Here is a 22,892-nt window from a genome sequence, read left to right on the forward strand (position 1 = left end):
CTATCTCTCCTTTCCCCCCCTCTGACCCAGATCCTACACCTTCCCCATTACCACCCCAACCTCAACCCCAAACGGCAACATACAACACATACAGAACACACAACATCAACATATTACAACACAACATTGACGGTATTAACACGAAAAAACATGAACTTGAACACTTAAACAACACAACATACACATTGCAATTATACAAGAAACAAAACTAAGACACTCACACAAAACACCATTTCATAATTACACCACCATCAGACAAGACCGGACTGACGGCAATGGCGGTGGACTCATCACCCTGATCCATCACTCCATCTGTTTTGTGCACACAAGTGCCACAACCAAAATTCTCCTCCCTACCACAGATAACACTACAGAAATCCAATCCATTAGAATCCACACAGGCAACAAATCAACACTGACAATGGTTAACATGTACATTCCCCCCCCCCACAGTTCCAAACACCTTCAGGCCTCAATTTAGCCAACTAGCCTCAATCCCCAACCTGATCATGGGTGGTGACTTCAACGCCAAGTCGTCTGCCTGGTATGTCGACAACCCTGACACAGACAGAGGGCTTGATATACAGACTCAGTTTGACTCATTGACTCACGAACAACACACAATCATACACATATCCCACACCAAGCCCTCGACACTCCCTCCTCTCCTGATATCACCTTCTGCTCCCCCTGCCTAACCCCAACAACATCATGGAGAGTTGTCGGAACCCTTGGTTCTGACCACCTTCCAATCATCATCACCACCAAAACAAGATGCACCCCAGTTGGCCACAGACACACATACACCAATTACAAGAGAGCTATCTGGGAAGCTTTTACTGAAGAGACAGAACAACATTTTGAAACACTTAACAGTACACCAATCAAACATAAACAATGCTGTGCACACTTTTAATACAATCATACAAAATGCAGACAAGAGATATATCCCTAGAGGCAACAGAAAATCACACAACCCCTACTTCACACCAAAAATCCAAGACCTCATCAGACAACGTGACACACTTTAACATGATACCCCCACACCTATCCCTCAAAACATAGCAGACCAAATACAAACACTAAACACTGTGATTGCTAATAAAAATACACGAACAAAAAACACAAAATTGGCAAAACTTTATCAGTACTCTTGATCACAAAACAAACACCAGCAAATTGTACAAAACACTCAACAGCATTACACTATCCAACAGTAACACTACACGCTCTCACGCAGCAATAATCACGACAGATAATCTACCCTCAAACAGACAACAAGCAAACTCACTCATATGTCATTTTGCACAGACAAGCCATCTCACTTCTCACCCTGACAACCGACGCACCATTCGACGTAAGAAAGACTTCCCCACAGACTCAGACTATACACCCTTCATAGACAGTCAGACAAAACTCATAATACATAATCTCAAGCACTCATCTGCCTGTGGCCCTGATAACATAAGCAACATCCACCTAAATCACATTGGACCACAAGGTATACACACACTCACAAACATTGCAAACTACAGCTATTCACACAACACTATACCCGACATCTGGAAGCATGGTAAAATAATCACCATTCCAAAACCGAACAAAGACCCAACAATCCCAACATCGCACCACCCAATCACACTTCTCTGCACCCCCTCTAAAATCATTGAACGCCTAATACTTAAACTTGTCACACCACATATTCCTCTTGCTGACTCACAACACGGTTTTAGGCCACTACACTCCACAAACACTCTTCTGATAAACCTCACACAAAGAATTTTAGATGGCATCAATTCAGATAGGCCCCACCACAGAACACTTCTCATAACATTAGACATTAGTCAAGCTTTTGATGCTATCCCCCGCCACAACCTAACAAATAAAATATATAACACAGACATGCACAATAACACCAAAAGATGGCTGACCAATTATCTAGCAGGTAGGAATGCTTACGTGTCATATAATGGCCAATCATCGCACATCAGAAACATTAAGAATGGAGTACCACAGGGCTCAGTTCTATCCCCCACACTATTTAATCTATACATGCATGACTTACCACACCAGACACCTCAGAAATACAAATCTCTTCCTACGCAGATGACATAATCACATGCACACATTGTAACACAAAGCTGCAGAAATAATCCAGCCATACCTTGATACACTCAACACATGGTTCATCACAAACAGACTCAAAATAGCTCCAACCAAATCTACAGCAACACTTCTCACCAACTGGACAATAGAACACAAATACATACCTCATCTCTACATCAACAACACTCTAATACCACACACAAGCACACCGAAAATTCTTAGTGTAACATACAATACATCCATGTCTTTCAAACAACACATCATAAACATAAAACCAAACGCACACCTAGACTTGACGCACTTAAGTCAATCACTGGAACGACATTTAGACAAAACAAAGAAACTAATATAACAATATACAAACAATGCATACGCTCAGTGATGAATTATGCGAGTCCTGCATGGGCTCCTAATCTCAGTGAGACACACCACAACACCTTCAAATCATACAAAACAAAGCCCTAAAAACAAATACAACACCTACAGACCATTTACACCATGAAACAAAAGTCCTCAAAGTCAAGGACCACCTCGACATGAGAGGCACACAAACACTTGCCACAGCCACCACAAACACATCACACCCGCTACACTACATAGCAGAACACCCTCGCACACCAAGAAACATTAAAACAACACCCAAAGACCTTTATTATGCACAAATACTCTCTTCCTCCACAACCACCAAATACCAGCCTCCGGAAACATATTCATAATCATATCACTCACCGCTCCATTAACACACTGAAAGACAACACACTGCTGTATGCCAGACCCCCTGATATCCACCCTTCTGAATCCTCTCTCCCACAAAAGGAAAGAGTCCACTTGGCCAGACTGCGGTGTGGCCACCACCCAGCACTTCTAAGCTACCAGAAGAGGCTGGATGACCGCATTGTGAACAGCTGCCCAGGATGTAACACTTCACCCCATACCATACAACACATATTGGAAGACTGCATTATACACAATCATGCACGCAAACACAACATACACTCTATAAAGGATTTGTGGGAAAACCCAGTTTCGGCTGTGGCATTCCTTGGGGAGACGGGACTGCTCGGACAGACAGTCTAGGGAACAACAACAACAACAACCATGCTGTTGCTAAGTTAATAACCTCTTGAGTCTTTTGGCCTGTTTCTAATGTTGTTGATTTGTGTGGTTTCTAATGTTGTTGATCTGCACACAATAGCAAAGTCATCAGCATAAGCCAACCCATGAACTTCAGCAGGAACTTGTTCTAACAAACTATTAATGGCTATGCTGAAGAGTGTAGGACTCGGAACACTTCCTTGGGGAATCCCTTCCTCTTGAAGATATGCAGAAAAAGAAGAAGAGCCCACTCTGACTTTTAGATAACAGTAAGACAAGAAATCCTTCAAACAATTGAACATATTACCCACAATACCCCACTCTGCAAGTTCCTTCAGAATGCCTCCCTGCCAGGTAGTATCGTAGGCATTTTTTAAGTAAAAAAAAACACAGCAATGCTTGGATTCTGAATTACAAAGGCATTCTGAATCTCACAAGTGATAAAAATTAAGGGATCCGGAGTGCACTTATTTCTTATAAATCCAAACTGTTGGTTAGATAGGAGATTTTTAGATTCCAGAAACCAAACTAAATGGATATTAACCATTCTTTCATAGATCTTACAAATGCAGCTAGTGAGAGAAATAGGTCTGTAGCTTTGTGGGAGATTAGAATCTTTTCCTGCCTTTAAAATTGTTACAATAATTGAAGTCTTCCAAGATTTAGGAGAAGACCCAGGACCAAAATTTGCTCTGCACATTAAAAAGGAATTTCTTCGAGGATATGTATAACTGAACAACCATGGAATAAAGAATGCCATCCTCTTCAGGAGAGGTTGGGGAGGATAAAGATTAAAGCATGATCCAATTCATCCAAGGTGAAAAGAAGATTATATGCCTCGGAGTTCGTATTGGTAGGAGGAACAATCGTGGTGTTGTCTAATTCTTCTGAAGTCATGTGAATAATGAAGTGGACTTGAAATATCAGCAGTGTCTTCCAAAAGCCTCTGCTACCTCTCTTGTATCTGATATAAAAGAGTCATTAATCTTGAGAATGGGCAAGGAGATGGAGTAAAATTTCCTTGTAATTTTCAAATCCTATTCCATACTAAGATAGGGGGAGAGTCATATTTCAATTTGCTAATAAATTTAATGAAGGATTCCCTCCTTGCTTTCTTAAAGATTTTCTTCTGCTTTGCTTGTGCTCTTCTGTGTTATCCTATTGACTAAACAATGATACCTCTGATATCTCTTATAGCATGTTCTTGTAATCTTTCTGCTTAAAGCACATTCATCATTCCACCAGGGGACTACAGACGCTCCTCAACTTACGTTTTAGTTACGTTCCGAACGGCCGAACGTAAGTTGAAAATGAACGTAAGTCGTTACTGTACCATACATTCGTAAATTCTATTACCGTATCTTATAAAATACCCCTAAATCATTAATTACACACATAACATTGTAAAATGATAACATTAATTTCAAATAAATTAAATTCAAGCAACATAAATTGAGATGGTGGAGGAGGAGGGGGAGGAGGATGAGGAGGATGAGGCAAGGCACGTTCAGTCTGTCGTTTGTGCCATGTAAACAATAGACGCAGCATCATGCGTAAGTATCGTTTGAACTACGGAGAGCGTGCTAAACTAAAAAATTCACTCGAAAATATTTTTTTTACAGTCAGTTCAAACGTAAAATAGAAAAAACGTAAAATAGAAAAAACGTAAAACGAATGAACGTAAGTAGAGGAGCATCTGTACTGGCAAAGAGGTTTACCAGTTGTCCTAGGAATGGATGAAAAAGCATCAGTAAGTATGATGCCTACCAGATAATCATATGCATCAGAGTTACTACAAAAATCACTAGTCTTATAATCAATCTCTGTGGATCTCGAAAATAATTCCCAATTAGCCTCTCCTGTCTTCCATTTAGGTAAGCAAGAGGAGGGAATGTTCTTTAAATATATGATATGGATAGGCCAGTGGTCGCTACCATGTAGATCTTCATCTATTGACCAACTGTAGTCTAATCTTAAGGATGATGAACAAATAGTTAGGTCTATAGCAGAACTTGAGTTGTGAAAGACATCAAACCTAGTTTTGGAACTGTCATTCATCAAAATGACATCGTTATTATCAATAAATTCTTCAATTATATTACCCCAGGGGTCACACCTTGATTCACCCAATAGAGCAGTGGTTCTCAAACTTTACCATGCCAAGGACCCCCCCAGATATTTAAGTCCCATCCGAGGACCCCCAGTCAAAAGTTATTACCATACCAAGATACCCATTACATGATTATAATGCAGTAAATTTACTATTTGCATATTCCTACACAAAGAAAGTATAAAAATAAGCATTTAAAATATTTTCAAAATTTTGTCGAGTTTCGGTTTAAAAACATTTCCATCTTCAGTTCACACTTTCTGTAAGCATAGAATAAAGCTTGAATGAATATAAATATTAATTAGAAAGAAACAAATGAAATATTATGACATATAAAAATGTAATAGAGAAGTGCTGGCTGATTGCACAACAAAATATCGATATCACCGACACTATAATGACAGAATCAGTTTTGTATATTTTTTATAATTATATAGTTTTTTCTGGATTTTTTTTTTTTTCATTGTCATGGACCCCCTAGGACCTTCTCAGGGACCCCAGTTTGAGAACCACTGCTATAGAGGATGCTTAGCATTAAAGTCACCCATTAAAATAAAAGACTGAGGAAGCTGGTTGATCAAAGATTGTAGGTCATTTAACTCAAACTGACGGGAGTGGTTAAATACATCTAGCAGTCGATCTTACAGTTCAAGCTCCAAATACAAAGAACATATAGTGATCCATTTAGTGGTAAAAATTTGTACTGCACAAGCCTGCAGCACTGAATGTAGGTGGACACTTCTGTGGTTTACAGATTTGTTGACAATGATACCAGTACCTCTATGAGCATGAACCCCAATCATAGGAGATCTGTAAGATTTATAATTAAGTCCAACATTAGGGGATATATCGACAAGCATCTCTTGGAGAAAAATGGCAGACACATCATGTTCTTTAAAGAGAATCCGAACCTGCTCTCCATGAAAATTAAAACTTTGAATATTCCATTGAATTATAGACATTATACAGTTTTACAAGATGGGGTTTTTTCTAATTGCTTTCGCAGGTTCCTCCTCTCTGTTAATGGTCTGAATTACTATTTCCTTTCTTACACTGTATATCACAATATGGGGAAGAAGTTGGAGATGAGGGTGGACTGTGGAGTCTTTTACTGTGCACAGCTTCTGACTCCATAGCTTTGCTTCTGTGCACCTCAACCGAGTGAGACACACCAGTCCGTGATCGCTCTACTGGGGAGCCCCCCAAGTTTGGGAGAGAGACTGAGAGGAGGCTTTATTGAAGGAACCCTGTGAGGTTTCAGCAATGGGGACTTTAGGTGCCCCTCCAGATGGGGCAGGAGACATTCCCTCAATAGGGGATGAGAGAGCCTCCACAGAGGAGGATTGAGGAGTACTAGAATTTCCAAGTTGTGGAGAAGAATGATTAGGTCTAATACTGACTCTTTCATGCTGAGGCTTGGGTTCAGCATTAACAGAAGAATTCGTATTAGCATTTGTTGGTTGATCCTCATTGCTTCTGTGCACCTCAACCGAGTGAAGCACACCAGTCAGTAATCCCTCTACTGGGGAGTCCCAACGTCTGGAAGAGAGATTGCCCGAGAGGAGGCTTCATTGGAAGAAGCCTGTGAGGTTTCAACAATAGAAACCTTAGATGCCCCTTCAGATGGGGCAGGAGACACCCCTTCAACAGGGGGTGAGGAAACCTCTGCAGAGGAGGATTGAGAAGTACTAGAAATTCCAAGTTGAGAAGAAGAGACACAATTAGATTTGATAGTAAGACTTTTACAATGGATTCAGTGTTAACAGAAGAATTGATATTGGCATCTTTATTTCTATTGGGTTCTATAGTTGGCTGATCCACTCTACTATTTGTTTTAACATCACCATCTTTTGGAATTAGTACTCTTTTGGCATGACCAACACTACTATGTTCTGCATGGGATTTTAGTAGTGCATCCTGTTCCTTTTTATAAATTATCAGTTCTTATCCCTGACATTGTGCTCTCCTTTATAATTTATACAAACATTTGGGCAGGAACAATCCCCATGCTCAGGCTGAACACATATCAAACACAGTTCGTCTCTTGCACATCAGCCAGAAGGATGGCCAAAACCATTCAGTTAAAGCACTGAAGGGGACGTGGCTTCAACTGCTTCACATGAACAATCTTTTTCTATCTCTACATAATGAGGCAGATCTTCACCACAAAAAGTTAGGATAATCATAAAAGAATGAAGGATTTTAAAAACCTTCCAAACATTAGTTGGGCACATTTCTAATATTTCATCATTTTCAAAGTCGGAGATCTCTATTATAAATTACCCCTTTGGCATAACTAAAGGTATAGTGGGGTTTAACTTCCTTAATGTCTGATTTCTGACTCAAGTTAAGCACCATGGCAGCTTGCTTATAAGACTTTACATGAATTAAGAGGAATTTCTTCCAAATCGTGATACCTGTGAGTTAGTCAAATTACCAGAGCCAAGGTGACTCTTCAAGAATCTTCTAAACTTGAACAAGTTAGCACGTTCCTTTGCATAAGTGATAATAAACCACTTAGCTGGATTGGGAGGCCTCTGCACACTTTCCTTCCTTTCATCTACCTGGTTTTCTGGGTAAAAGATATCCAGGTTAGGTGGTGCTCTAGCAACAAGTTGGGCCAAGGATTCATTTCCTTTGGAATTGATAATAGTCCAAGCAGGCAGCAGCTGCATCCTGATTAGAAAGAAATAAGATCCAGACTAGCCAACAGGGCTGTGGAGTCGGAACACAAAACCTCTGACTCCGACTCCTCTTCATGTAATTAACTGATTATGGCCTACATATTTTATAAAGCCTATACAAAAATACTGTACTTTATAACAAAGGTTGAAATATAACCTTTGCAAAGGATATACAAACCTAATAATAAAGAAAATATGATGGATGATTTTATTTTACATATATAGTTTTGCAAAAAAAAAAAATATATATATATATATATATATATATATATATATAAAAAGTTTAAGCAAATTTCTTGAAAGAAAACAGTAAATACACTCATGCCTTGATTTAACGGACTAAAAGGGGGGAACACCAGTCTGATATACCCGATTATCCGAAGTTTCCGATACTACTGTATATCAACGATTACGTTACGAAAAAATGAGGAATGAATACAGTACAGTACTTTTACTTAAGCACACTATCCAATCTGTTAGTGTAAATACCTGAGATCTGGCCCAAAATTTTCACCCCAAGAGTACAAAGTCCAAAAATTTCATCAACCGAATATTGGGTAAGTTGTTCCTTTTGTTTACGAATATCAGACACAGTTTGTTTCTTTACTCCATATCCTCTTCCATACGGTGCCGCCTACGTAGGCGGCATGAGGAGCAAGTGGATACGCGAGGCTGCCTTATCGGCGTCTTGATTATATTTATTGTAGTTGCCCCTGCGTAATGACATACTCTCTAAACTGTCTTCATCACATTTTCTATGGTTATCAAAATTCATGGGTGAAAGAGAGAACGATCGATATAAGCGGTAACTATTTTTTATAATGTGAGTTATGACGCAACATCGTACGTCTGGCAGCTAATGCTGCCCGCGAGATTTTCGCCCGGAGTGAAGTGGATATTCATCACACACCTGCTTCACCGACACTCCACTTTCCAACTTTTTAATCAACTCAAGCTTCTGTGATACTGTTAAATAGACTCTTTTCCTCTTTTCTACAGGATGTACAGGTGCCATGGTTAAAAAAACTGTTGAATTATTTCACAAACAACACACAAAACAGGGCCAAAAAGGTCGAAAAACACGGACCAAACAGCTCCACGTGTTCCGGCACAGTTGTAAACAAAGCGACCATAGGTCATCTGGCGGTCAACTGCGTAAAACATCGGACCGCGTCCGGTCGCTCTGGACAATCCGGAAGCTACAGATTTTGTCCGTTGCATCCAAAATCCGTTAAAGTGAGGTCCGTTAAATCGAGGTATGAGTGTATAGAGAAAATAAAATTTATTGATACGAGTATGGTACAAGGTCGAGTGTTACAGCTGAACATGTATGATACTGAAAGGTATATGTATCATACATACTTTTTGGGTATCATTATACTTCATATGTTTTCATACCTTCTTTTGTATTAATGTACTGAAATTACTGATACAAGTACCTCTTGGTTTAACTACATACTGGTACTACTATGCGATTATTGTGATGGACATTAATCTGGTTCTGGAACCGATCTTATCGATATGAGTATAAAAAGATACAGCCGAACATGTTTGAAATGTGAATTTTTTTTTTTCAACTTTAAATATCCTTATTTCAATAATTCATTGTTAAAAAGTATAGAGGGGAAAAAGAAGAAGGGGAAAGGAGAGAAGATAGCATTATTGCTTTAGTCTACAGTTGAAATCATAATTATCCTACTGTTTGGCAACACAGCAGTGGGAGAAACCACCAAACTGATGGAGTGATGGAAACGATGCATATGGAACTCGACAGGAATATTACAGCTCCCGTGACTGTGTGTCAACAGAAGGTGCAAAATTGAGGTGTTTGATTTATTCAAGTAATACTTAGAATGTTTATCAGTCTATGTATAAATTTGAAAGCCAGTGTTGCACAAGGACGTTTTGGGGGTTTAGTGGAATGACCATGAAGATATGACGATGAGGTATATTACATTTTATAAAAAAAAAAAAAAAAATGTATACATATTATATAATCTACTTCCAAGGAGTGTGCACTGCATAACTCTACAGACTAAACGAAGGTCATATAATGTGTAAATTTAACTGGAGTTGGAGTCTGTAAAAATATAACAACCGACTCCAGTGACACCATAATTGCTTCCGACTCCGACTCTACGACTCCACAGCCCTGCTAGCCAAGCCTTAAAATTCTCAGTCAGTTTAACCCTGATCTCTTTAATTGGTCCAAATTTACAGAACTCTTCATGTAAGTCAACATAACTCTTATCAAGAAAGACATTTTAAATGTAAGACTATGACAATTAGGAGCAATACTTGAGTTATTTATAGGCTTCTGAGTATCTAAGGATGATTTTGTCACTCCAGAATCCATTCCAATTGTAAGTTTCTGGACAACAGAATTATCTGTCAATGAAGTCTCAGCATCATCACCAAAATCCTTTTTCAAGCCAGAATCAAGAACTGGGAGTTTTACTTTTGCCGAGCCAACATCGTCAAAATTGGAATCAGCAATATTAGGAGGGGGATCAGGAGGTTTAGGAGGAGGATCAGGTTGTGGTGGAGGTTCAGAATATACAGTTTGAACAGCTGCCATGATCGTGTATATTTATAGAGCCACACCATATATCAAGAAACAGAGATCAATACACAGAAGATACTGCAGTTGCCTGATGCCTCAAGCAATAAAAGAAAAGTCTGTGCTGAGTTGGGAAGTTCCAGAAACGACTATTTGCACGTGCAGGGCCTCGAAGGTGAGTTAGAGACTGTCAACCTGGAGATTTATCCTCTTTAGTTTTGTCCCATTTAGGATGGGGCCAGTGTAGTCACTCTGCATGTGCACTGGATAGAGAGAAAGGAAGTCGGTAGCCTAGTACCTACCTTGCAAACATGCATTCCCTAGTCGGTGAGCTTTCGGCCCTCGCAGGGAGTAGTGACCTCGTGGTATACATCCCCACTTGACTGGGTTCAGACATGTAGCTTGGGAGGCACTAAGATACCAGAACCTTCCTTAATAAGTATTAGAGAAAGATGGTGAAAAAAGGAGAGCAGGGTAGCAAATATGAAGGATAGGGATAGGGGAATTCACAAAGGAAAAGGGTGGGGGACCCCCTATCTATTCACTACCCCAAGAACCTCATCCTAAAACAACTGTCATAGGGTGAGGGCGGCAAATCCTAAGAGTATTCCAGTCCATGGTCAAAGACAAGCTAGGGTCATCAACAGAAGTCCATTGGCTCAGATTTTGTCTGGTAGCTTAGGTCTGACCTCTCCAGTATGGTTGCACCTGGCTGGCACCGCTCAGCCCATCTTTGCTACACGCAAGCCCCCCCCCCCCCACTACATCAAAGTACTGGGCCCCAGGGGGGCAATGCAGAAAGACAGATCATCCACAGCAAGGCAGCTTGACTTAATTGGTGACCACAACTCTCCATCCCCTCATGCAGAAAAAGAGAGGGTGGGGAGAAATCCCTTCGGGCTGCATGACTGCATCACAATATCATTCACATATAACCACTTCCTACTCCCCCCCCACCATCCCATCCTTGCATCCAAATATCAATACACAGCCATCCTCTACTCACCCCCCATTCTCCTCCTAACCTTGTTTTTCACTCTTATCCAACTTTGTCACCCCTATCATACAACTTTCACCCTGTATGTTTATAACCACATAAAACACAATCAAGCCTGTTCACAGAATATGGAGGTCACTCAGCTACAACTACAAAGTAAATATATTTAATCAGGATGCCAACGCCGGCATCCTTGAATACCCACTTGCACCTCATGACGCCTATTTAGGCATCGTCATAATCTAGGGGGTAAACTTTTCCTACCTCTCTTAAATTCCAAGTTTCTGCTCCATACAGTGCCATCAGCATAATTACCACTTTATATAATCTCCTTTTTGCATCCATTCTCAGCTGCTTATTTCTCATGACACTTCTTAATCCCCCAGGGCATTTACTTGCTTTTCTCAATCTACAATTCACCTCCATCTCCAATCTCTTTCCTACAACATACAACCCCAAACACCTAAAACTATCCTCTTCCTCCAGCTTCTTTAATACTTACTTCAAACTCACTGCCATCCTCTCCCCTTGAACATCTTATTTTTACCCACATTTACCTTCAACTTTCTCTTTCACATACCTTCCTGACCCTGCCACAAGTACAGTGTCATCAGCAAACTGGCTCACCTTCCACTTTTTTTTTTTTTCCTAACCCTTTCCATAGGATGATGCCTATGTAGGCGTCATGAGGATGTCGGCGTCAGCATCTTGATTATATTTTGTAGTTGTAACTGAGTGAACCCCATATTCTGTGAACTGCCTTTCTCATGACAGTTCCTAAACTCACTGCCTTAATCCATCCTCTGACCCTGCCACAAGTACAGTGTCATCAAACAACAACTGGCTCACCTTCCTATTTCCCCCCCCCTAATCCTTTCCATAGGAAGACGTCTATGTAGGTGTCATGAGGTGAGTGGGTATATGAGGATGTTGGTATAGGTGTCTTGCTTATATTTTGTAGTTGTAGCCGAGTGACCCCCATATTCTGTGAACTAGCCTGATTATATTTTCTGTGGTTATTAATATTCAAGAGTGAAAGAACAAGTAATACAACTGTAACTTTATATTTTATAAAGCGAGTATTGTGATGTGCCATTGTACATCAGGCAGCTGACATTGCTTGTGAAAATTCAACTCATATTGCAGAGGTTAACCATCTCCAGTCCCCTGCCCATTACCCTCTCATTTACCTTCCACAGCACCCCATCCATGTATACATTGAATAGCCATGGCAACATAATACATCCCTGTTGCAGTCCTGCCTTTACCTCAAACCACTCACTCTCTCAATTTCCAATGCAGGCACTACTCTCGAAAAAACTGACTGCCCAGCTTTCCCCCAATCCCAAATACAGGGGGTCACCACAATTCGACAGGGATGGGGTGGTCTATCATCGGTCGAACCTGGGTTCTGTCGAATCATGATGCAGTTTTTCCCATAGGAATACATTGTAATTAGGGGGGATAGGGACCGACCTCCATCCCAGACCCCCCAAAATATCACTATGACCTCTAAAAAACACTAACTTAGACTAAATCAGTAATATTAAAGGCTTAATTTTTATCTAGTTTTGTTTATCAAACACATTAAGCTGCTGTACAGTACATTTTAGGTGGTGGATGTTGTGGCCTGCAAGTCCTCCCACAGTGACAAGGCATGCTCCTGCACGAGCCCCATGCTGATCGGCATCTTGCATTGTGTCCTGTCCTCTATCCACTTGATCAACATGTCCTCCATCATGTTGAGACGGGAGTCCCTTGAGCCATGGAGAACAAGGGAAGTCATGGAAGATGCTAATGCAGCGGCCTGGTGGTACTTGTCCCTGTTCTTCCAAATCGTTGATACTGTTGATCTCGGGACACCCATTTCCACTGCAACGGCAGAATGAGCCATACCTGCCTCACACTTTTTTATAAGCTCAAGCTTATCTTTGAAAGGCAGGAAAGTGCGTTTCTTAGGGGTGGGGCCGGAGGTGGATTTCCGCAGCATGGTGGTGGAACAGCGGAGCATGGCTTGCCTCGACGATGGCTGGGGCGAGAGTGAGACAGAATGGCGCATCGGGAGTGGCGGCAAATTTGACCGGGTGCGTGGGGTAGGAGTATGACAGAAAATGTTTAAAGCAATAAAAAGATGTTTTGGAAGGAAATTAAAAGCAAAAGGAGGCGAATCAAGTAGAGAAGAAAAGGTAAAAGGTGCAGATGGAGAGATGCAGATGGAGAGATGATAATGGAAGAGAAGGCAGTGAGAGGAAGGTGGGCAGAGTATTTTAGGGAGTTGCTAAATGTGAAAGAGGATAGGGAGGGAAAGGTAGTTGCAGTGGGAAGCTCTTAGAAAATGACCGTGATGAGTGAGGAAAATGGAGGAGATATAGGGAAGGATGAAGTGAAAGCAGCTGTTAAGATGATGAGAGCAGGTAAGGCACCTGGTCTGGATGGATGCCATGCAGAATATCTGAAGAAAGGAGGTACAGTTATGGTAGACTGGCTGGTGAGGTTATTTAATGTTTGTTTAAGAGAGGGTAGAGTGCCAGAGGAGTGCCTCTATAGTTCAGTTTTACAAGGGAAAGGGGGACAAGTGTGAGTGTAGTGGTTTCAGAGGGCTCAGCTTGTTGAGTGTAGTTGGGAAGGCTTAGGAGTCTTGATTGAGAGGATTAGGAGGAACAGAGGGAGTAATTGGTGAGGAACAGTGTGGGTTTAGGATAGGTAGGGGTTGTGTAGATCAGATTTTTGTGGTAAGACATATGCAAGAAAGCTATAGGAAAAGGTAAGGATGTTTTTTGGGCTTTTATGGATCTGGAAAAGGCTTATGACACGGTAGACAGGAGGGCACTGTGGGAGGTTTTGCAGATATATGGGATAGGAGGAAAGCTGTTATGAGCAGTCAAGAGTTTTTACGAGAGTAGTAGAGCTTGTGTTAGGATTAGAAATGGAGAGAGTAAATGGTTTGAGGTAAAGGTGGGACTTCGTCAAGGATGTGCTATATCGCCCTGGTTGTTCAATCTTTACATGGATGGGGTGGTGTGAGGTGAATGCAAGGGTAGTGGGTCAGGGGTTGGAGATGATTAAAGAAAATGGAGAAAAGTGGGAGGTAAGCCAGTTGTTGTTTGCTGACAACATTGCACTTGTGGCAGGATCAGAGGAGGGATTGAGGAAGTTAGTGACAGAGTTTGAGAAGGTGTGAGAGAGAAGGAAGCTGAAGATAGATGTGGGTAAATGTAAGGTGACGAGATGTACAAGGGGAGAGAGTGACAGCAGGCTGGAAGTGAGCATTAACCTCTTCAGTACGGGCCAAAATCTCGCGGGCAGCATTAGCTGTCAGACGTACGATGTGTTGTAATAATACTCGCATCATAAAATATAGTCACCGCTTATATCGATCGTTCTCTCTTTCACCTGTGAATTTTGATAACCATAGAAAATGTGAAGACAGTTTAGAGAGTATGTCTTTACGCAGGGGCAACTACAATATATATAATCAAGACGCCGATATGGCAGCCTCGTGTATCCACTTGCTCCTCATGCCGCCTATGTATGCGGCACTGTATGGAAGGGGTTAAGGGTGAAAGACTGGAGGAAGTGGATAGTTTTAGATACTTGGGTGCAAATGTGGCAGGAAAGGGAGGAGTGGGGGTGGAGGTAGAATGTAGATTGAGAGAAGCAAGTAATGCCTTGGTTGATTAAAAAGTGTAATGAGAAATAGACATCTGGGAATGGATGCTAAGAGGAGGTTATATGAGAGAGTGATTGTGCCAACAGCATTGTATGAGGCAGAAACATGGAACATGAGAGAGGAAGAGAGGAGTTTGAATGTGTTTGAGATGAAATGTATGAGAAGTATGATTGGGGTTACTAGGCTGGATAGAGCGAGAAATGTGGAGGTGAGGAGAACAGGGGTGGAAAGGGAACTGGGAGATAGGGTTGATGAAAGAGTATTATGATGGTTTGGACACGTGGAAAGAATGAGTGAAGAAAGATTAGTAAAAGAAGTGTGGAAGGCAGAGGTGGAAGGAGTGAATATGAGGTGGTGTCCTAGGATGAGATGGATGGATGGAGTGAAAGGGGCATTACAAAAGAGAGGAATGTCTGTGGAGGAAGGACGGGAGAGGACAGAAGATAGGGGTGAATGGAGAGGGATTGTGTATAGATGATGCTGTGATGTATGAGGGGGAGTGGGTGGGGGATGGGAGTGAGGCTAAGTATGAGAAAAAAAATTGACGCAGTCCTAAGGGATTTTCCCCCCATCTTCTCCTTTTCCGCATGAGGGGACGGAGGGGGGGGGGGGTTGCCGAATTTATGAAGCGGCCTTGCTGTGGATGTGCTGCATCTTGCTACACTCCCACACTCACACTTGCCCTTCCCTTTCATTTTAGTTTCATTCAAAGCCAGCACATTTTTATTCTCACAAACATACTGCCTATCTCTTCCATTTTGCTCTCATCTGTACCACATACATGCACATTAAAAGACCTAAGCCTTAGGGTACTGGTTGGAAAACTCCCAGACCCTCTTATGCCTTTACTTTGTTTTTTAGAAATGTTCCCTTTTGGGGCTACAGGTTGCAGGCCTCCTAATCCCATCTCCCGTCCCATTTTTCATCACCTTTTATGACTGAAGTGGAAAGACTTGGTGGTAGCATTCTCTTTCCCCCACCACGGTAGGCAAAAAAAAAAAAAAAAAAAAAAAAAAAAAAAAAAAATGAATATTCAGACAAAAGGTACAGGACAGTAACAAAGGGTTGGGGGACAGCATAACGGAGGGACAGTCGTTGTATAAAAGTGAGGAAAATGGAGGAGAAATAAGAAGAGGTGAAGGCAATTAAGATGATGAGAGGAGGTAAGGCACCTTGGCTGGACGAATGATGGTGGACTGGCTGGTGAGGTTAATGTTTAGGAGGGTAGAGTAGAGAAGTGCCAGTATAGTTCCACTTCACAAGAAAAAAGTGGAAGTGTGTAGCAGTTTCAGAAGGACCAGTTTGTTAAGTGTAGTTGGGAGGGCTTATGGGGGGGGGGGAGTTGATTGAATGGATTAGGAGAGGAATAGAGGGAGTAATTGGTGAGGAACAGTGGGGGTTTAGGACAGGTAGGGGTTGCATGAATCAGATTTTTGTGGGAAGACACATGTGAGAATGCTTTAGGAAAAGGTAAGGATGTTTTTTGAGCCTTTATGAATTTGGAAAAGGCATATGATAGGGTCGACAGGAAGGCACTATGGGAGGTACTGCAGATATATGGGATAGGAGGAAAGCTTTTAAGAGCAATCAAAAGTTTTTACAATAGTAGAACTTGTGTTAGAATCAGAAATGAATAGAATGAGTGGTTCAAGGTAAAGGTGGGACTTTGTCAGGGGTGAGTTATGTTGTCCTGGCTGTTTAATTTGGGGTGGTGTGTGAAAGAAGAAAGTTGAAGATAAATGTGGGTTGAAGTATGGTGATGAGATGTACAAGGGGAGAAAGTGGCAGCAGACTAGAGGAAATGGGTAGTTTTAGATACTTGGGTGCCAATGTGGCAGGAAAGGGAGAGTGGAGGTAGAATGTAGATTGAGAGATTAAAAAGTGTAATGAGATATAGACATTGGGAATGGATGCTAAGTGGTGGTTGTATAAACAAGAGATTCTGCAGATAGCACTGTATTCGCCACTGCTCCAATCATATACCTTCTCCAGGTCCACAATACACAGGTACAAACAGATTTATTTTTCCTACATGCTTTCCCAGCAAGATGTTGGGTGAATACCTGACGAATGGTTGGTAAGTACTTATCCTATAGTGCCCACCTACCTTAGAGAAGCTATTACAACCACTAGGTTGTGGATAAGGTGTCACCTCTACAAAATCATCATCTTCCCAGTCTGACATGGTTTCAAATTATCTGAAATTAGAAATATATGTCAAAATACATGGCTGAGGAAATGACATGGCTCAACGGGAGTCTTTCTTGTTTGCTTTGTAAATATCTTGCATGGATTCAGGTGTGTGTTTACGAGTCAGTTTCCACATGTAATAAAGCTGTAGGGGTTAAACTAGGTAAATTTTTGGGCCCTGCTATATAAGTGCCATGCCTTGCTGCATTGCCTCTAACCCAAGTAATGTGGCTGGGGACAGGGAGAACCATTTATAAATGAGGACTGAAGATGGAAGTGTCCCCCCCATTTAAGGAAGGTGTTCTGGCGCTTATGGACCTCAACCTTGAGGCAGTTCAAAACAATTTACATATAAACTCTAGAGAAAATGTCCACCTTATACCACTCTGTTGGGAGTGGCAGTACCTAAAGTATAACAAATTCATAAGAATCACATTAGAAAAATCTCCACAGCATGGTTCCTAACAATCTGCAAATCAAACACAAACAACTTATAACTACTACAGAATGGACTACTAAAAGTAATGACAGCATGCACCTAACAGATAAATTCTTGGAAGATCCCCTAGGGTGCCAGTGGCTCCAGCATGACAGGCAGCCTGAGCACTGACAATTTGTTGGCTGTGTGATGTACCTCTTCCATAAGATGACACCTACGCGAGTGTCATGAGGTGTGAGTATACAAGGATGCTGGCGTTGGCGTCCTGATTATATTTTCTAAAAATCGTGGCATTACCTGCATAGAGAACCTCGTTACCATGTCTTATTGCTTCAAGGTCATTGATGAACATTACAAAAAACAGTGGTCCTAATACAACACTGTGGGACACCATACGAAAATTTCCCATCTGATGTTTCAACAATTACCTCCTCTGTTTACATCCTGTCAAGTTCCAAATCCATTTTAATACTCTAGCTCCAATGTTGTAATTTGGCATTTTTTTCAAGGAAATAATTTGTAAGGTATGCTATTGAAGGCCTTCATGAAATCTGGGTAAATCATGTTTACTAGTGGGGCTGCACAGCTCAAATATTCAGAAGAATTGTGCAGTTCGTGATAAAAGCACCAAATTGGGCACCCTTGTAGAATGACATATTATGAAGCGATTTGGATATTTGGCCACCACAGATTTAGCCTCTGAGGGCTGTGGCAGCCATTTTACAAAATGGCGGCCAGGTGACATTAAAATAGCTACCAGAGGAATTAAAATGGCTATGGCTTCTACATTTGTGGAACGATTTCATCGTTTATGGTGTCTATGGATGCGCCTCACTGCGTACTACAAACGTATGGGACTAAATTTCCGAAACTACATTTTTAGGGGGGGGGGTCAAACCATCCATAGACCCCATAAACGATGAAATTGTTCCACAAATATAGACGCCATAGCCATTTTAATTCCTTTGGTAGCCATTTTAATGTCACCTGGCCGCCATTTTGTAAAATGGCTGCCATAGGCCTAAGGGGGGGGGGAAGGGACTCTAATGTATTTATTTTTCATTGCAGATTGTTGATGGTGGTCGTCACTTAACAGCAGCCATGTCCAAGAGCTTCAAGTTGGTCGACCAAGAGCGACCTGTCTCAACATCGTCACATCCACCAACAACGAACTGGAACCTGTGTATCATCTGTCAAGACGACACAAAAGAGACACTGACTCGTCCCTCACAGTCCAAGCGAAAAGATGTCGGGAGCGGCTACAGTTCCCTTGCCGAAAATCTGATCAGATTCAATGAACTAAATGAGCTTCCATGTACACTTCAGTTACACTGGCTTGACGAAGGTCATGGAATTGAAGCAGCTATGGTTGCAAACAGTGCTGGTTATCACGAAACCTGTCAACTAAAATATAACAGGACAAAACTACAGAGCCGAAAAGCGAAAGCGTGTAACTGTTAATGACAGCCATAATACTGGTGCATGCAAGCGCACCAGGTCCCTCTCAGCGAGCACAGGTAATTCAGGGCCCCCCTCCTGTTTCTTCTGTGAACAACCTGCAGGCTCGGAACGGCTTCATGAGGCAGCGACCTTCACAATTGACAGGCACGTGAGGGACTGTGCAACCCTCCTTGAAGACAGTACCCTACTTCGCAAACTCAGTGCTGGGGATATGGTGGTCCTGGAATGTAAATACCATGCCAAATGTTTGTCACAGCTGTATAATCGTGCCAGAGCGGCCCGATGTTCTGAAGCGACAGAAGAAACTGAACAAGAGAAACAGCTGTCAAGAGTAGCTTTTGCTCAACTTGTGCTCTTTATTGAAGAGACCAGGCAGCATGAGGAGACGGCGCCAGTGTTCAAGTTAGCAGAACTGGCTGAACTATACCAGTTAAGAATTGAACAGCTAGGCGTCAGGTGCAACAGTACATCCACACGTCTCAAGCAGAGACTCCTTGCCCACTTCCCTGACATGCAATCACACAGCAAGGGAAGAGACATCCTGTTGGCATTCCGAAAAGATGTTGGCGATGCTATTGCTAAAGCTTGTGAAATGGACAGCGACAATGATGCTATCCATCTTGCACGTGCTGCAGAAATCGTGCGCTGCCAGATGTTTGGTGAATCCAAGCCTTTCACTGGGTTCCCTGAAGGATGCCAAAAAGAGTCTGTGCCCCAAATGCTGATTTGCCTGGTCAACATGATTTTAGAGGGACCCAACATCAAGGACCAGATGACAGACACAGGCACTGCAGCGGTTGCCATTGCTCAAATTTTGAAGTTCAACAGCGTAAAACACAAACGTATGCAAAGCACCTCACCATCATCCACTGTACGGCACAGCCATGCGCAAGAAACGCCTCTTCCAATATATGTGGGGATGATGTTAAACGCCCACACGCGCAAGAAGGAACTGGTGGATAGGCTGGCACACGTTGGCCTGAGCATCTCGTATGATCGTGTCCTCCGCCTCACAGTGCAGATGGCGAACAATGTCTGCGAGCAGTTTCACTTGGAGCAAGTTGTCTGCCCGCCCTCGATGCGTGGAAAAGTTTTTACTACTGCTGCAGTAGATAATATAGATCACAATCCGAGTTCAACAACAGTGAAGTCCTCATTCCATGGCACAGCTATCTCATTGATCCAACATACCAGTTTCATGGGAGAAGGTGTGGATTGAACCATAGTCGTAACTGGAGGATCTGGGAACGCAAGCACGTTCATCCACCAGCTGCCACAGTGCTACACTGACGTCCCTCCTGTAACAAGCAGTGTCAAGAATGTGCCTGTTCCTGCTGTTAGGGTGACGTCACTTGACAGAGAGGCTAAAAAGCACTGAGGAAGAATATCTCTGGCTACACAATGCAAGGCAGGTCATAGATGGAAATGATCAGGGAGGCGAGAACATATCTTGGGCCGCTTTCCATGCCAGCCGTCAGCCACCAGAAGTTAGACCAATCAGCCCCACTGCCCTGCTTCCCATGTTCCAGGACAGTGCCCACACAGTGGCCATGATCCGCCACTCCATAGATGTCGTGAAGACTGCTGTTGAACATCTGAATCCAGGACAGGCACCAGTGGTCACATTCAATCAGCCACTATTTGCCTTGGCAAAGCAAATTCAGTGGAAGTGGCCACAGAAATATGGTGAAGATAAGGTTGTCGTGCTGTTTGGTGGTCTCCATATCGAGATGGCTGCCCTGAAAACACTGGGAGACTGGCTGGATGGTAGTGGGTGGGCGACAGAACAAGTCCATGCACAGACATTGACAAGGCACGCAAGAACAATGTTGAGTTGATTCCTCCAACCAAGGCAGCTCTGGAAGAGCACGTTAAGAGGGCAGCCTACCAGGGAGGTCATGTATGGGGCCAGGTGTTGCTCCCTGCACCAGAGCTGCCGGCGGCAACCAGCTGGGGGTGGATCAAAAGTGAGGACGGGCTGCATGATCCCCACTGGACAAGATTATAACAAGCAGCCCAAATGTGCCGTGAACTGCTGTCATGTAAATGTAAGATGGGTTGTGTGAATCGTTGCAAACGCAAAAAGGCTGCACTTGAATGTACTGCTATGTGCCTGTGTGAGGGGGAGTGCACCCAGAACTAGACATTTCTACATTTAATTTTGAGTGTTTCATCATAGCACTGTAACATCATGTTTCATTGAAACGTATTATGCTGAATTTTGTATTTCTTGAGTAAATTCTTTTGTATTTCTTTTGTCTTTCTTTTACACGCCATTCCATTGTCATTTCTTTTACGCTTGCTAGGTAATTATGTCACCCGCAGAGCTATAGGTTGGACTATAGTTTAGGGTTAGGTTAGGTTAGCTAGTTTAGTCCAACCGATAGTTGGGGGAGTAGCGCTCCCCCGGGCAGCTTAGCTATAGTTAGGCCTTCCTGCTGCCATGTTGGGGGCCAACCAGTTGCGTGACCCTTTACGTAGTCGCGCGGACAGTCTAAAAAAAAAAAAAAAAAATCCTAAATGTAGTGGGATACAGTGATTATTGTATTTTTCTCCCACCCCCCTTGTGTAGAGCCTCATAGTTGTCACCAAAGTATAAACGTAGAAGCCACAGTGATTTGAAAAATACCCCCTTTTCCCCCCCCCAACCCCCCCCTAAAAATTCCGAATTTCGGAAATTTAGTCCCATACGTTTGTAGTACGCAGTGAGGTGCATCCATAGACCCCATAAACGATGAAATCGTTCCACAAATGTAGAAGCCATAGCCATTTTAATTCCTCTGGTAGCTATTTTAATGTCACCTGGCCGCCATTTTGTAAAATGGCTGCCACAGCCCTCAGAGGCTAAATCTGTGGTGGCCAAATATCCAAATCGCTTCATAATATGTCGTTCTACAAGTGTGCCCAATTTGGTGCTTTTATCACTAAATACACATTAGGTTAGCTATGCTGTCCCACTATACAGCCAGCTTGTCATCAAGACCTCATTCACTGGTAACCTTGACAAGTTGGAGTACAGTTGATCTGTCAGAAATAAACCTTTTGGTGGGTGAAATTAATGCTGCCACCAAGTATTCCCACTTGGATTGTAAGAGGCAAAAAAACGGGACAGGGATTGGAACTAGGCATCCTTCTCCCTGTAGCCCCAAAGGGGACATTAAAAAAAAAAAAATCATAAGAGGGTCTAGGAGTCTTCCAACCAGTACCCTAAGGTTTGGGTCTTTTAATGTGTGTGGATATGGTACAGATGAGAGTAAAAGGGAAGAGATAGGTAGTATGTTTGTGAGAAGAAAGATGGATGTGTTGGCTTTGAGTGAAACTAAGTTGAGAGGGAAGGAGGTGTGTGAGTTTGGGAGTGTAGCCGAGAGGTTCTCAGTTGTGAAGAGAGGGAGAGGGAGAGAATGGGTGGCTATACTAGTAAGTGAAGAGATAGGTAAACATGTACTGGAGTGGAATGAGGTTTCTTCAAAATTTAAGTTGATGAAGATGAAACTGGGAAAGGAGATATGGGTTTTTGTAAGTGCAAATGGGCCTGGTAGTGAGAAGAGTGTAGAAGAAAGGGAGGCTTTTTGGATAGATT

General features: G+C 42.3%; 1 protein-coding gene across 4 annotated transcripts in view; it reads right to left on the reverse strand.

Moving 5' to 3' along the window:
- Positions 1 to 22,892, reverse strand: part of LOC143036416 (putative ATP-dependent RNA helicase vasa-like) — a 388,960-nt gene that overhangs the window by 291,748 nt on the left and 74,320 nt on the right. For all 4 annotated transcript variants that reach the window (XM_076203755.1, XM_076203753.1, XM_076203752.1 and 1 more), the window contains exon 2: positions 17,330 to 17,420. In XM_076203755.1, coding sequence (XP_076059870.1) covers positions 17,330 to 17,407 — 78 coding nt within the window. In that variant the 5' untranslated portion in view covers positions 17,408 to 17,420. The remainder of the gene's footprint in view (positions 1 to 17,329; positions 17,421 to 22,892) is intronic.

The sequence above is a fragment of the Oratosquilla oratoria genome, chromosome 20 (genome assembly GCF_046742065.1).
Source record: "Oratosquilla oratoria isolate Oo_2021 chromosome 20, ASM4674206v1, whole genome shotgun sequence".
NCBI lineage: Eukaryota > Metazoa > Arthropoda > Malacostraca > Stomatopoda > Squillidae > Oratosquilla > Oratosquilla oratoria.